The 13,230-nt window shown below is 49.8% G+C and overlaps 5 protein-coding genes across 5 annotated transcripts; 3 read left to right on the forward strand and 2 right to left on the reverse strand.

Moving 5' to 3' along the window:
- Positions 1 to 1,689: 1,689 nt before the first annotated feature.
- Positions 1,690 to 3,244, reverse strand: K444DRAFT_589132 (SEP-domain-containing protein; the record flags this gene model as incomplete). The annotated part of the gene is made up of 3 exons (XM_024878090.1): positions 1,690 to 2,621; positions 2,669 to 3,126; positions 3,179 to 3,244. 3 exons carry the CDS (start codon positions 3,242 to 3,244, stop codon positions 1,877 to 1,879), a joined length of 1,269 nt encoding a protein of 422 aa, XP_024737440.1. The 3' UTR covers positions 1,690 to 1,876.
- A 316-nt stretch (positions 3,245 to 3,560) lies between these two features.
- K444DRAFT_528346 (TOM13-domain-containing protein) lies at positions 3,561 to 4,101 on the forward strand (the record flags this gene model as incomplete). The annotated part of the gene is made up of 2 exons (XM_024874716.1): positions 3,561 to 3,836; positions 3,985 to 4,101. The coding sequence occupies 2 exons, from the start codon at positions 3,561 to 3,563 to the stop codon at positions 4,099 to 4,101; spliced, it is 393 nt and encodes a 130-aa protein (XP_024737441.1).
- An 808-nt stretch (positions 4,102 to 4,909) lies between these two features.
- Positions 4,910 to 6,142, forward strand: K444DRAFT_528313 (uncharacterized protein; the record flags this gene model as incomplete). Its single annotated transcript, XM_024874713.1, has 2 exons — positions 4,910 to 5,467; positions 5,516 to 6,142. Coding segments are annotated over 2 exons (1,185 nt in total), but the record flags the coding sequence as incomplete, so codon positions are not given.
- A 661-nt stretch (positions 6,143 to 6,803) lies between these two features.
- Positions 6,804 to 7,552, forward strand: K444DRAFT_394850 (uncharacterized protein). Its single transcript, XM_024872478.1, has one exon. The coding sequence runs from the start codon at positions 6,838 to 6,840 to the stop codon at positions 7,339 to 7,341; it is 504 nt and encodes a 167-aa protein (XP_024737443.1). The 5' UTR covers positions 6,804 to 6,837; the 3' UTR covers positions 7,342 to 7,552.
- Positions 7,553 to 10,067: 2,515 nt separating this feature from the next.
- K444DRAFT_476449 (uncharacterized protein) lies at positions 10,068 to 11,735 on the reverse strand (the record flags this gene model as incomplete). The annotated part of the gene is made up of 4 exons (XM_024872938.1): positions 10,068 to 10,501; positions 10,550 to 11,049; positions 11,352 to 11,508; positions 11,627 to 11,735. Coding segments are annotated over 4 exons (1,200 nt in total), but the record flags the coding sequence as incomplete, so codon positions are not given.
- Between the last annotated feature and the right edge of the window lie 1,495 nt (positions 11,736 to 13,230).

Consider the following 13,230-nt stretch of genomic DNA (forward strand, 5'->3'; position numbering starts at 1 on the left):
TCGGGTCCTCTGCCTTAAACGCTATTGAAGAGATAGCATATGAACTAGTCAGCTATTTTTGGATGACAACTTGTGCATCCAATGCATCTTCGGTTGTCTGAAACTGGAGGGCTCTTGAGGGTCCTCCTCATTTCGCGGCAATGTTGCCACGTGCTGAACGGATTCCAATGAACGGAAGCTCGTCGACTTCACAAATCATATTTTCAGCTGTCATTTCTCCGGTCTGGAAATACCGACGTACATATTTGGCTGTGCAGAAAGAGGGGGCCGCGATCGAGCAGTGCTTATATTTCATTAGCTTTGCGAATAGGTACCAAGACAGAAATTGACGACTCAAGCCAACTGCATTTTGTTCCAATACCACAGGGCCAGGAAATACAGCGGCGATTCTCTTGGCATTGAATTAGTGTTGTTGTAAGTAAGTTCCCAACCTTTCGATCGTGCCCCAAATTTTATGAACTATGGATATCATGGCTCGCCTGCTAAATGGGGTCGTAGGATCTAGAGTATTGCTATCTATTGTAAGGGTTAGTGAAAGGCCGACCCGGATTTATGAGGATAGGACCGCCGTCTGGCGGAAGATTTCCGAGTTAGCATTGCTTTCTTGAAATGGGGTTGAGACGATTAGGCGTGATCCAAGAGCAGCTGACATTTTTTGGGGGGGGGGGGGGAACATGTCTCGCGGCTCTCGAAATGATCTGGAAAGAGAAGAAATAACTCAGAGAAACCCTGCATCGGGGATCAGTGACGGAGACTCTCGCTGGAAGTTTGGTGATAGCAATGGTGACTTTAGCACTTGGCTCAGTCTCATTCCAGTCCATCGGAAACTTCAATACGCCTGACCATTAGTTTCCCCGTAGCTCGTGTCGATGATGAAGCTTACCCCGAGTCTCGCATATTACATACCGTTCCAGCAATCATGGCAGGCAAGGTGTTTACTGAGTGTGATCTGTGTATTTCTTGAGCCCGTATCGAGTATCAAAGGAACAGCCGGGTTGCTGCATGGAAGTTGGACTCATGGTGGATACGTGTGCGGAGGAAACAGTGAGCACGCAGTCAATTGATTTCGAGTTAAAAAATATAGTCGCGTACCTGGTCCCATTGAAAAAGGATAGAACCTTATTGTGGTGGTCCAAATCGAAATCCACTAACCCACCAGCAGAGGATAGACAGTGTGAAAGCAAGCAGAGTGGCCCCCAAGTTTCTCCAAAACAATCTACAACGAGGCGATGCTAAGCTGAACCCAGATTTTGCTTCCGGTTCCTTTCTGGCACTCACGCTCCCTGCCATCTCCGGCGAGAAGTTGTCCGAGGACTCGGTCAACCCTGTTGAGAAGGCCAATTGCTGATGCGAGCTGGAATCGATGAAAGTTCTTTTGGATGAAGTTCAAGACTTCGGAGGGATGCCCAAACCCAAATTCTAGGTGTTGATACTGCATGCGGCCCTTCGAACTGATGGCCGCGAATCAGTCATTGGGAATGGGGTGGAAGTCAAGATAGCACTCGCGGGGTTGGATCGCACCAGCTTACAACGGTTAATGCGGATCAACTTGACACAAAGTGATCTGTTGTCCAGCGATTACACCCTGCAAAGAAGCAGAAAAACAAATGAGTAAACGATAATGGGAGAGAGACACTTGTCTAATGGGAAGCTAGTGTCACAACTTTAGAGGCAAGTATGGAATCCAAGCACGTCGAAAAATTCATGACTTTTGCTTCTATCTATCGCTCTTCTAGGTGAACGTATGCAATATGTTGTATCCACCCTCGAAACGCCATCCATCGTGCTATCGTGACCATCACGCGAATTGGAAGGAAAAGGTTCCGCCATCCCCATCTATGCTTCCCATCCTTTGCTCACACCCGTGCACAAATTCTCAAGTCCACTTCTGAACCGCCGTTCCACCGCGCTTGAACTCCGCAACATCACCCAAAGCCAAGCTCTTATCAACGTGGTCCTTATTCGGGAAGGTCGTGGCCAAAACCCAAGGTCTCTCATTGCTGCTAGGAGAAGCTCGAGCAATAAAGCCGTAGATATCGCCGATGGTATGTGTAGCATTGAAACGAGCGGGCAGCCTCGTACCATCCGCCAACTGAATTCTCAGGGAAAGCGTGGGTTGCGAGGAGTCGATCTCAGGTTGTGGGATAGAAGGAGTGGAAGGCGTAGCTGGCGCAGGAGCAACTGGGGTCGCGGCTGCAGTGGTAGTACCAGAAGGCCCGGGGGTAGGACTGCCTAATCGTTGACCAGAGCCACCGAAGGGTTTATAGACCTTAGGAGGCGCCTTGTACTTATCATCATGCTTAATGAGCTGGACATCCACGGGTTGATCAGGTCGAACACCCATGAGGTGAAGAGGGGCACGGCCGTGTCGGATCATTTGGAGATCAGCAGCATTTTGAGGGTCGTCAAAGCGGCGCAGAGGTCCATCTTCAATACTGAAGCCATCCTCCCAGAGGTGTAGGATGCGGGTTTGTGTCGGGCCAGGGTCGGCTGCGCGGGGGGAAGGATCGGGAACGGCTTGGGAGGGAGTATCGTCTCCGCCTAAGGTCATGCCGCCGCCACGGAATCGAGATGGTGGTGCAGATGCCGAGGGTTCACCTCCTCCTGGTCGCGCAGCATTTCTGGGATTTGTTAGTAGGCGTCAGATGGTAAACTAAGGTGAACATACGCTCTTGCTTTCTTAAGAATATCGTTCACAACCTTTCTCGGGTCATTTCGGTCTCGGTTTGAAGGATCCTGAACAGCCAAACCCGACTTCTCACCACCAGCAAACAGATCTCTTGGCTCTTCACCAGGTTCGAAATCCTCATCATCAGAATCATCGTCTTCGTCGTGCGCATGTCCATGCCCTGCATGACCTCCAGCCCCTCCAGCTTGACCTAAGGAACCCAAAGTTGCGAATCCTCCCTTCTTCTTGGACGGGGCTTTCGAGCTTGAACCAACACTTGGGATCGATGCTGGAGCCGGTCTGCCATCCAGAGTTCGCGGCCCTGTGTATGGTTCTGGTTCGTGTTCAGGCTCATCTTCGTCCATGGCCCCTCCTGCAGTGCCTTCATCTAAGCTGGCGAAGTATTCAGTGACTGCACTGTTCAAGTCCCATCGATTTGTTCCAAGATATTGCTGGGCCTATAAAGGGTCAGTATCTCGTAAATTCCAACGCAGATGAGGCTGAGACTACCTTGCCTGGAGAGGTGCCAGTCAGGTCAATAAACTGCATGATGAGCTCCTCTTGATTATCCGCCATGGCTGCGATGGTGCTGTACGATGTCGTTGGTTATTTCTCGAAATTTCGAAGTATCAGCAAAAGGTCCTCTTGTGGCAAAGGAGAGGCAGAAATTTCTGGGTGTATTCACGTCCACAAGGCAAGCGCGAAGGCAGTTCAGGAACGTCACCCCGCCAGAGCTCCACCTCTCCAAATTTAGTGGCCTAGGCCGGTATTTGCCGAATATCGAAAGCTTCACCCATAGATGCATCTCTTCTCAACAACAACCTCCAATTCCCAATCGCGTTCCGGATTCCGCTGAACTGGGTGCCTGTATCTAGGCATTCAGAAGCCCACCATGTCTTCCGATGACCGAGTCAATCCTTTGACCGAATCCTCAATGACCATTCCCTCCGACTCGGAGCAGTATTCCGGCAACGATGACATCTCTCCTTCTCCTCCGTCGTCCTCGAGTTCACCTCCGATGATTCTATACACTCCTCCTACGTTCTGGGGACTACTCCGGGGGGCTGCGATCAATCTGCTGTTGCCGTTCATAAATGGGCTTATGCTGGGGTTTGGAGAGCTCTTTGCTAATGAGGCTGCGTTCAGGCTAGGATGGGGCGGCACAAAGGTAAGAAAGCCTTGTTCTGCAGCTGTTCACTTCTTCTGAAGATAATGCCTGGGCTGCTGGAGTAGACTGTCCTAGCGGCAATCCCTGTCCGGAGATGCCTGGGGAATATATTTTGTGCAAGCAGATGGCTAACCGCGTGAGTTCACAGGTATTCCCAAATGGCCGAACCCGGCATCCTGTAGGACCAGGCATTGAGATTCGAGATGACCCATTGGAGCGGAGGAGGAGAGAAGGGAATTTGGATGATATTACGAGCTTGGAATGAGTACAGACTTCACTCCAAAACTGCACATACCAGCGGCGTTAGGGAATTGTACCTTGTGAACTCACGGGTGATGGCATCATAAAGCAAAGCAAGAGGCATAAAAATACACAGTTTCTTAAGGCTGGAGCTTCTCGGGAGTTTTGCATGGACCGAGGTTGTTGGTGTAGATGAGGCTTAAAATATATTGAAAAATGAATTAACAACACAGAATATATACAACAATGAGCTCCAACCCCTCCTCGTTAATCTGAAGAGCAAATTTGGCGCCCCAGCAAACTCAATTGATTGTGCTGCGATTTATAGAGAATTATGCTTGATATTGAGATACATCACGCTAGTACAAAACTGTGCTCTTCTGCATTTGTCTGATCTTCAAAATATTTTTGCGACGAGCTCACGGCAACTCCACAACATGATACCTGGCAGAGGCCTGCGCTGGTCCAGCCAAACCATAGGCATTGGTCGACGGCGAATAGAGGCCTTTTCGTCCAGACAAGTACCTGTCCATCTATGCAGAAATTTAGACAATTGCTGACCTCCCCAGTTCTCTTCTTCAAATGTACAACAGGGGCCCACACGAGCCACTCCACTCCTTTCTAAGAGCACAACTTCAATTCCAAGGGCATATACAAGATCTCAATACTCCCCAATAAACATTTTAACACGGAATGGCGCCGGCGTGCGCTATGCATCGAGTACTCCAGCGGCAGCTGCAACTCCGGTCACGAATGCGACAACCACAACCCCAATAGGAGCAGCAAGCTCAGCAGCTTCTACACCTTCAGACTATGTCACATCCCTCGACTCCGCAACAGAATTTACCTCCGAGTCTCTGTACAACATCCCCGAGCACATTGGATATCTCAAGTCCCTAGGGCTAGACTACGGTTATGGGCCTACAGCACTGATGGAATGGACACTCGAGCACATCCATGTCTTCGCCGGAACCCCATGGTGGATCTCTATCGTCCTCACATCAGTCCTCGTGCGCGCCATCATGTTCAAGCCATACATCAACGCAGCAGATAACGCAGCTCGAATGTCAGAAATAATGCCGATCACGAAACCGATCCAGGCTAGGATGATGGAGGCGCAAAGAGCATCGGATATGGATGGGATTATGAGGGCTAGACAAGAACTCTCTTTGATCAATAAAAGGGCTGGCATTAGTCTGTGGAAGAGCTTTGTCCCGATGACACAGGTTATAGCTGGCTATGGGACGTTTGTCATACTGAGAGCTATGTCTAAATTGCCAGTTCCTGGACTGGAGACTGGTGGTATTCTGTGGTTTACCAATCTTGCTGTCCCGGATCCGCTACTTCTGCTTCCGATTTCTACGGCTGGCGTGTTGCATTGGGTTCTCCGGGTACGATCTCCCTTACCATCCTTCCAGACGTGGGCTAATATAAAGCAGAGAGGAGGTGAAATGGGCACTTCAACTTTCTCTCCCGCCGTCTTCAACGCAATGAAGTGGGGTCTCCCTGCTCTCTCCCTGATCTTCACATGGTGGCTCCCAGCAGCAGTCCAGCTCTCCTTCTTCGTCTCCGGCCTCATGTCCTTCGGCCAAGCAACCCTCTTCCGACAAACTTGGTTCCGAGAACGCTTCAACATGACACCCCTCTCTAGTAACGCCATCCCCGGGGCGAAAGTAGAGCCCAAGAACCCCTACAAAGGGAAGTTAAAACTTGCCGCCAACCCCGTCCTCTCGCAAGCCGAGCTATCCGGCCGCTTCCAAAACGCCCAGAAAAGAGCATTAAGTGAGAAATTAGGCAAGATCAGGGAGAACAATCCGCCGGATGGGGTCCTAGGGAAGGTCATTAATGGGGCGTTTAAGGATGTGAAGGGGACGGTGGATGAGATTAAGGATGCGGGGAGTGGCGTTATGAGCAGTGCGAAGGAGCTCTTGAGTGGAAGGACGGAGAAGGCGGATAGGAAGCAGGCAAGGTTGTATGAGGAGAAGAGGCAGGAGCAGTTGAAAAAAGAGAGGTGGGAGAAGGAAGCTGAGAAGCGGGCGGAGAGAGCCGCGAAGAGGATGAGGTAGAATTTTGTTGGAACATCGGATGGGTGAATTGTAGAATAGGTTGCGTTGCGGGGGTCGGGGTTGTGTAGATTATGGAATGGAAGATGTTCCACTCAGCCTGACGGCCATTTGATTCAGGTTTAGATATGGATATTCAAGCCGCCATGTCGAGCTCGAGTTGGTCCTCAGATTCAATTGCATGCTTGGTCAGATCGTCCTGAAAGAAGCAGCTTCCATTTATTGATGTCCGAGACCGTGGACAGTATGGTCGCTAATAGTCTACAAGCCGCATCTCATGGAAAAGTCAAAGGAGGGGAGGAGCAACTCCCCTAGGCTCTTGTAATCATTCACGCACCTCATCTCCTCGAACACGAACCGTGGTCGACATCTTTTCATTCCTTCCTCACATCGCAGCAACGCCTCATCAATCTCCCGCCTGGCTGTTCCCGAATATCCTATTCGGGATCAAACAAGCCCTCTCTTGTTGTATCTTCCAATCGGTTTTTTCTTTTTTAGCACCATTCTGCTTCTTTCTGTACAGAACACCGCGAGGCTTCCCGGCATCGGGCTTTTCCAGCCTCGTGTCGTGTTACCAAGGGCGGGCTGTACGCCCCACCAAAAACGCCTCCAGTCGTGCGCCTCCACCGACGCTGCTTCACCGAATGAGAGCGCTCTTCTTCAGCCCCGCGAATGGATCATTCACTTTGTGAGTTAGCATGTTGTACATTGGCGGTGCACATAAAGAGATGAGCCATCACTCCATGGGCAGGCTAGAATACCAGTCATTTCACCCAGAGACGAACGCCCACTGGTACTGTGGTTGCTCACTCATCATAGAAGGGGCTTCTAAGTTCATCCAAAAAGAGATACAAGATGGGCCATTGGATGTGGAGTGTCACTTCAATCGATTCTCAGCCAGATTGTATGATAAAATGGTGATTTTAGGGACGCACCACGAGAAACAGTTATTTGTGAAGGATCAACGGATATTTTTTGCTTCTGATAATAGAATAGGTTTGGGGAACAGATCTCTCTATATCATTCGGATTGCTCAACTTCCCTGGAACAACTGGACGCAAGACCTTTGCTTGGTTGCCAGAGTTATCCACACCGCAGAGAACACTTTTATGCGTGTTGGACTGACATGGTCGTCGTATTGGCCACACAAGCTGCAGGATAGTCTTGTATGGCCAGAGAAAACGGAAACCACTATAATCTAAGCTCGTGGACTATCACTCTGTCAAGTCCATCCGACACCTTGAAGAGGCAAACGCCTCAAGGTTTATATCTTCTTCGCCATCCCAGCTTTCGAGCTCAGCTGAGGGCAACAATTGAGATAGCATAGGGAATCACCAACCGGAAACACTTCCATCAAGTATTCACCATTCTTGACCAGCTCACACCATCTTCTGCCATACCCCCTGTCGCTTCCAAGTTGCAAGGCTTCAGCGTATGGTAGCGTATGGTATTCAAGATCTGGTGCTATCAGAGATGGAATCCACAGCTTTCAACAACCCCACCTTAGCCAAGTTCGCTTTCAGTGAAAGGGGAACAACGGGTGCGACTCGATTGTCAACAATTTGGCGATGAGATTGCGGGGTTCAGGGTTCTCTTGTGCTGTAAAGAGAACTGCGACTGGAAGATGGGAAGCTGTTATTCTGAGCTCAGAGCGCGGGGTTTGGAAGGAGATGCCATGAAGTTCACTGTATATCTAAGCAGTCTGAGAGGGGGTGTGGATGGGAAGGGGGATGTTGAAGTAAAGTTTCAACATACAAAGTTTTTCACTTTGTTAATTCGACAAATGTACTTTGCAATAATAGACGGCACAATCTTGATGCCAATCAACCCAACAATCATGGAAGTTCAATAGAACGTCTCAAACTTTCTGTACTTGGGCAGCACCATAAATCCAAAGAATCAGATGAACGTAGTAAGGCCATCACAGATGAAGTCAATTTTTGATAATCGACACAAAGTCATAGATGAGACTGTTTCCCAACTATCTTTCGACGTAAATTCGCATATATGTGACAGGTAAAGTGTCTCCTCTATCCGAGTATGCAAAAAGTACAGTGAAGAATAAGAATAGTTGACTTGACGTTGACTGGTATATATATTTCTCAAGTTGAAAAAGTCAATTGACATACGACAGCAAACATGTACAGTATTCGAGGAATGCAAGGTCATTGTCCGACTTAGTCACTTAGATGATGTACATTTCTCGGATCAATGAGATCCCTGTAAGATAACAACATGTTCAGTCAATGAGATTTTTCCATTGGGTTGATCTAAAATCTTGTATCTATTAATGGTAAAAGAAGCTAATGTCCAGCAAGGCATGACGGCATCGGTACACTTCAGCTGCACATCCTTCAACTCGAATCTGATACATAACGTCATCAAAGAGGAATAATTCTCATTCACCTCTTGTGAAAATTACGTTGTTTTTTCTCCCCCGCAATCGAATCGCTGTGCATTTATGCATGAGGGTGCAAAACCACTAGAGCATTCAAAATCCTTCTCTTTTCAGAGGTAGTATAGCTTTCCTCCAGAATAATCGACTCTGCACGTGGAAAGGTGACATGCGAGTAGCTGCTCGGGTTGGCGTAAGACATTTCTGACGTTGGCCGCCGTAGCACCGGCGTGCGGCCTCGGACTGGCGATGACTCCACTCCAATACGATAGATTTATGGAGAAGTTCGATTGTATTATCGTATCGTCGATGGACAGATTCTTCACGAAGCTGATCCTCTTCATGATGTTGACGACAGCTCTGCCCTGTTTACAGACATGAGGAACAAGAATATAGATGGAAAACCAGTAAGACTCTCAAAGAAGCAGAACGCCATGAACCTTCCCAGGTGTAGTCTACAAAACTCAAAGATCCAATCTTCCGTGTACCAGGCACCTTCAATGTCCTGCAAGCAGGTGACGCTTCAAATGTCGCCTCCGGCCAGGAAGAGAGATAGTGCAAGATTACAATAGTTAAGTTAAATGTGCCAATTACATATTTGGAAGATGGAGAGGGTGATTAAACAGCAAGAGGCGGGGACATTCTCGTGACCAAGAAGCACAATGCCCCACTCAGTAAGAGTATATTGTCAAGGACACGGAGTCAAATGTACAGCCGCGAGAGTGTAAGATTACATTAAGCAGGTTGAGTACTTGTAATGTTCGGGCTGGAAGTAGCGCGTTGTTGAGTACGGGGGGTCAACGGCACAGCTGAGAAAGTATATATTCCTCAAGGCGGGCAAGCACAATGTCCTGCTTGGGAGCAATGCATTGCGAAGTGCAGCAACTCAACTATTGAAAGAAACTCTTGTCCATGTTCTAGTCCGGCAGTTGAATGCCTGTACATTTTCACATTGAGATATCCAATGTACCGCTGGTTACTCGTTCTTTCAACCAGCTACTTGGCATATTGTACAATAAGGGACATGTTACTTTCGAGTTCGAGAACATCACATTCACCCCCATCAAGGAGCACTTCAATTTTTTCTTCTTTCATTTTTTCAATATTTGTAAAATTTCTTATTTCATTTTTCGCCGAATCCGCTATGCTTATGCATCATGAATGGCCTCAATCTCGCAGAGATCAAGCACGAATGTACCACCACATCGCGGTGGACATATGTACAACAAGCCCCAGATGAGAATCACAAAATAACGCCAGCGCCAGATCCCAAGTGTAATCTACACAAAGATGAATGTCCCAACCATTGCTCATTGTACCACCCATCTAATGTACGTTTTGGTGCAGATGGCGATTGATGTGGCGCTTCCGGCCTGGAACCAGAACCGTGGTGGTGAGAGGGTCTGTAACAGTAACGATCTCCTCTACCCAAAGGATTTCGAGAACAGCATGACCGGACGTAATATACTGCGTGCTGAAGAAGCTCTCAGTATTGCTGGTAGTCGGAACCGGAGGCGGTGTAACAGCTGGTGGTGCGATCGGAGTTGAGGTGGTGGTCATATCCGCAGTGGACGGGATCGAGACAGCGAAGATGCCACCCGGGATGTACGTATCGGTGGATGCGAGGGACTTACCAGCCGAGTAGCTCAGCGTGGGGATCGGGATCGGGCCGGCGGGGGAAGAAGGGGCGGGTGGTGCACCGGTGACGGGCGAGCCAGCTGTGGCGCCTGAGGCGGGACCGGGACCGGAAACGATGGGTACGTTGCCTGGGAGGGAGCCCATGGGACCAAGCACGTTTTCGGAGACAAGAGCGGATGGCAGGTCAATGCTGCAGTTGCTGTCTTCGGCTTGGATGTGGAAGAGCGGGCAGTCTTCGATTTGGCCGGACGGGTTGGTGCATTGGTCGACTGCGTCTTGGAGGAAGGTGGGGTCCCAGCCCATCATGAAGTCGCCATGGTAGCCGCAGCCTGAGAGAAAGGTTAGCAAGTTTGAAGGAAAGGGAGGAGAGGACGTACCGGTTGGATCACCGTTGGAGAGAAGGAATTGACCGGATTTACCAGCAAAGGCATAGGTGTTCCAGATTGTCTCGTAGAACAGAGATGGCAAGCGGATTGGAAAGCCAGAGGGGCATTCGCCAGTCATGACTTGGGAGGGGTAAGCGACGTGCTCCTTCTGGTCCTTAATGTCGAAGGACTGGCCATCCCAGCAGCTTGGGAACATCAACTCCAGACGGATACCATCAACACAATTGGCATCAAGATAAGCCTTGTCTGGCATGAAGTGGCGATAAAGGGAACCCTCAGGAGTCTTTCCATAGTTGAGGCAATTGAAACCCAATGCAGCTTGCTCAAGAAAAGTCTGAGTGTTGTACGGGGCCTCGTACCAGAGAGACTTTTGGATGTCGGGGACTGGGTAGCTGAAATTGCGGTAGTTGGTATTGCCGGCGATCATGTGGAAGTTTGCGGGGAAAGCAGACAAGCTGGTGTTGCCAGCGTTGGGGTACAGAAGGTAGTACCTTGAGGAATTGTTAGTAATGATTCAATGTAGAGGGATGAAAGTAAAGGATGGACAAAGCAAGGGGCCCTCGCTTGACATGCAGACTGATCTCCCGATCTATGGCTCAAAACGAGACGGTGCAGTTTCAAAGATGGGAGAACCTCGCCAATCTCCCAGCCTTGTCTGAAAGCAAATTCCTCCGTCACGAACAGGAGGAAAGGTACCCCGCACTTGTCAGGTGACCGATAGATATGCAGAGAAATGCTTTGGAAAAGAAGGCGGAGTAGAAACGCGTTGCATCAAAGAGGGGAAATGACGTACGCAAGCATGCCTCCAACCTGGTCAACCAAGCTGATCTGTCCAGACGCGTCCTGAAAGTAGAGGGCCGGAGTCCAGTAGGAAGATTTGTCTTGAGTGACTTGACAGGAAGTGCAAGAACCAGCAATCAACTCATCGAAACTAGCATCAATGGAGAAACCTAAGCCGCAGTAGTTAGCATTGCGCAAACGTGACAACACCATATTCATCATGACCAAGATCCGCCGGGGCGAAGCGGTGGTGGCGTCAGAGATCGAACTCGGATTGAGTACACTTACCAGAAGAGCCATGAATGGCATGCACATGTTGAGAGATCGTACCATTCGAAACAAGGGGGTCAATTCGGGCCAAACCAGAGCGGGTACGGCATGGCATACGCCAGAAAGCGGCAGTAGGTGTAAGCAAACAAAGAAAGGCTGCCATCAAGGCAGGTGTGGAGAGAGCAAGACACATAATGACGGTATGTTTCGGTAAACGAAGACCTGCACGCAGGCAAAGTGTTTGAAAGAGTTAGAAACGGTCTCTGCAGGTGAAAAGGAGTGATCACTCTGCAAAAACCAGGCGTTGAAGTGGTTGGCAGGACGCGTTGGTGGTGCGAAAAGAAAAAAAGGTGTAAAGGAGATGGAGGCTGAGGAGTGGAGTCGAGATCGGGTCGAGATATACTCCTTAGCGTCCTTTCGTGACCTTCGTCTGCCACGCCGAGCCGCAGAGTAAACAGACTAACTGCTCACGAGACCTGGAATGACGTATAGGCGAGCCTCGTCCAGGAAATTCTGCGATCCAGATGGTGATATGTTGACCCAAGAGTTCCCCAGCATCCAAATTGCACTTGTACCAGTTTCTCCCTTCAGCCCCACTTCCCGTGTCCAACGCAGGTCCTATTTGCAATATCTCTTTCTCGAAAGGTTCAATTCCTCCAATTTCCTGCTAGTGTTTTGCTGTTTGTCCAGTCCTAATGTTTCGCAGTGTTGCAACAGCTCTCCCTGTCGTCGTCCAAACCAAACCAACCAAACCACGAGCGTCTATTTCAAAGAGCGAATCTTTCCTGCGACCCAATCTAAAGAGCGAAGTCGGGTCCTAGCCCAAGTGTAAGGAGCGTGTGCGAAAGAATGTAAATGGGCGCAAGCAAGCAAGTAAAGATAGCGAAACGAACAGTGGGCGAGGGGCGGTCGACGACGAGGTGAGATTGGAAGCAAGAGGGAGGAAAAGGGAAATGCGCGGAGGATAAACGTCAAACAAGAGTACGCCGGTACCTGCCAAGTACCGCTCCTGTAAAACAGAAGGCAAATCTGGCCGTGCAGGGAGGCGGATAGGCAGAGTGATTGGCTGGGGCTGCGGCGGCAGATTGGGAGGGTGAAGGCATGATCCTGAGCGGCCAGGAATAACTGGGAATCAACTGGCTGGGTGACGTGAGTGGTCCTGGGGCGTGGTGTTCTTGAGACAGCCGATTGCAAAAGGGGGATGGGGTGGCCGCTCACGCTCACCAGGGTTGAGGTCTGTGTAGGCGAACTTTTTCCATGTTCTCACGATGGCTGCATGGTTTCCCAAGTGGGCAGCCTGTCTCCTGCATGTGGTTTGCTCAGCTGGGAAGTCTGACAGCAGCAGCTTCCCTTGAATCCGTCGTCTAGGTCGTAAGGCAACCTGTAAGCGCTCTGCATGCTGCCGTCTGGCCCCTAGTCTCTGGCCGCGATCGCAGTCCTTTCCCATGGTCCTTCGTCTGGAGAGTTTGTGTTTGCATGCACAACACCAAGCGATCTGGAGAACGGGACCCCCAAGTCGTCAAGCTGAAACGGCGCTCCTGCCCCGCTGTCGTCGTCCCAGCCAATTGCAGCATCGGCTGGGAGTTGGCACACCCCCACTTGCTCGAGGCGGTTAGATCGAA

Source organism: Hyaloscypha bicolor, assembly GCF_002865645.1.
Source record: "Hyaloscypha bicolor E unplaced genomic scaffold K444scaffold_60, whole genome shotgun sequence".
NCBI classification, from domain to species: Eukaryota; Fungi; Ascomycota; class Leotiomycetes; order Helotiales; family Hyaloscyphaceae; genus Hyaloscypha; species Hyaloscypha bicolor.

What these genes read in the sequence shown, in the direction of transcription:
- K444DRAFT_394850 (XM_024872478.1), top strand. Translation starts at nt 6,838, where the DNA reads ATGTTGTACATTGGCGGTGCACATAAAGAGATGAGCCATCACTCCATG.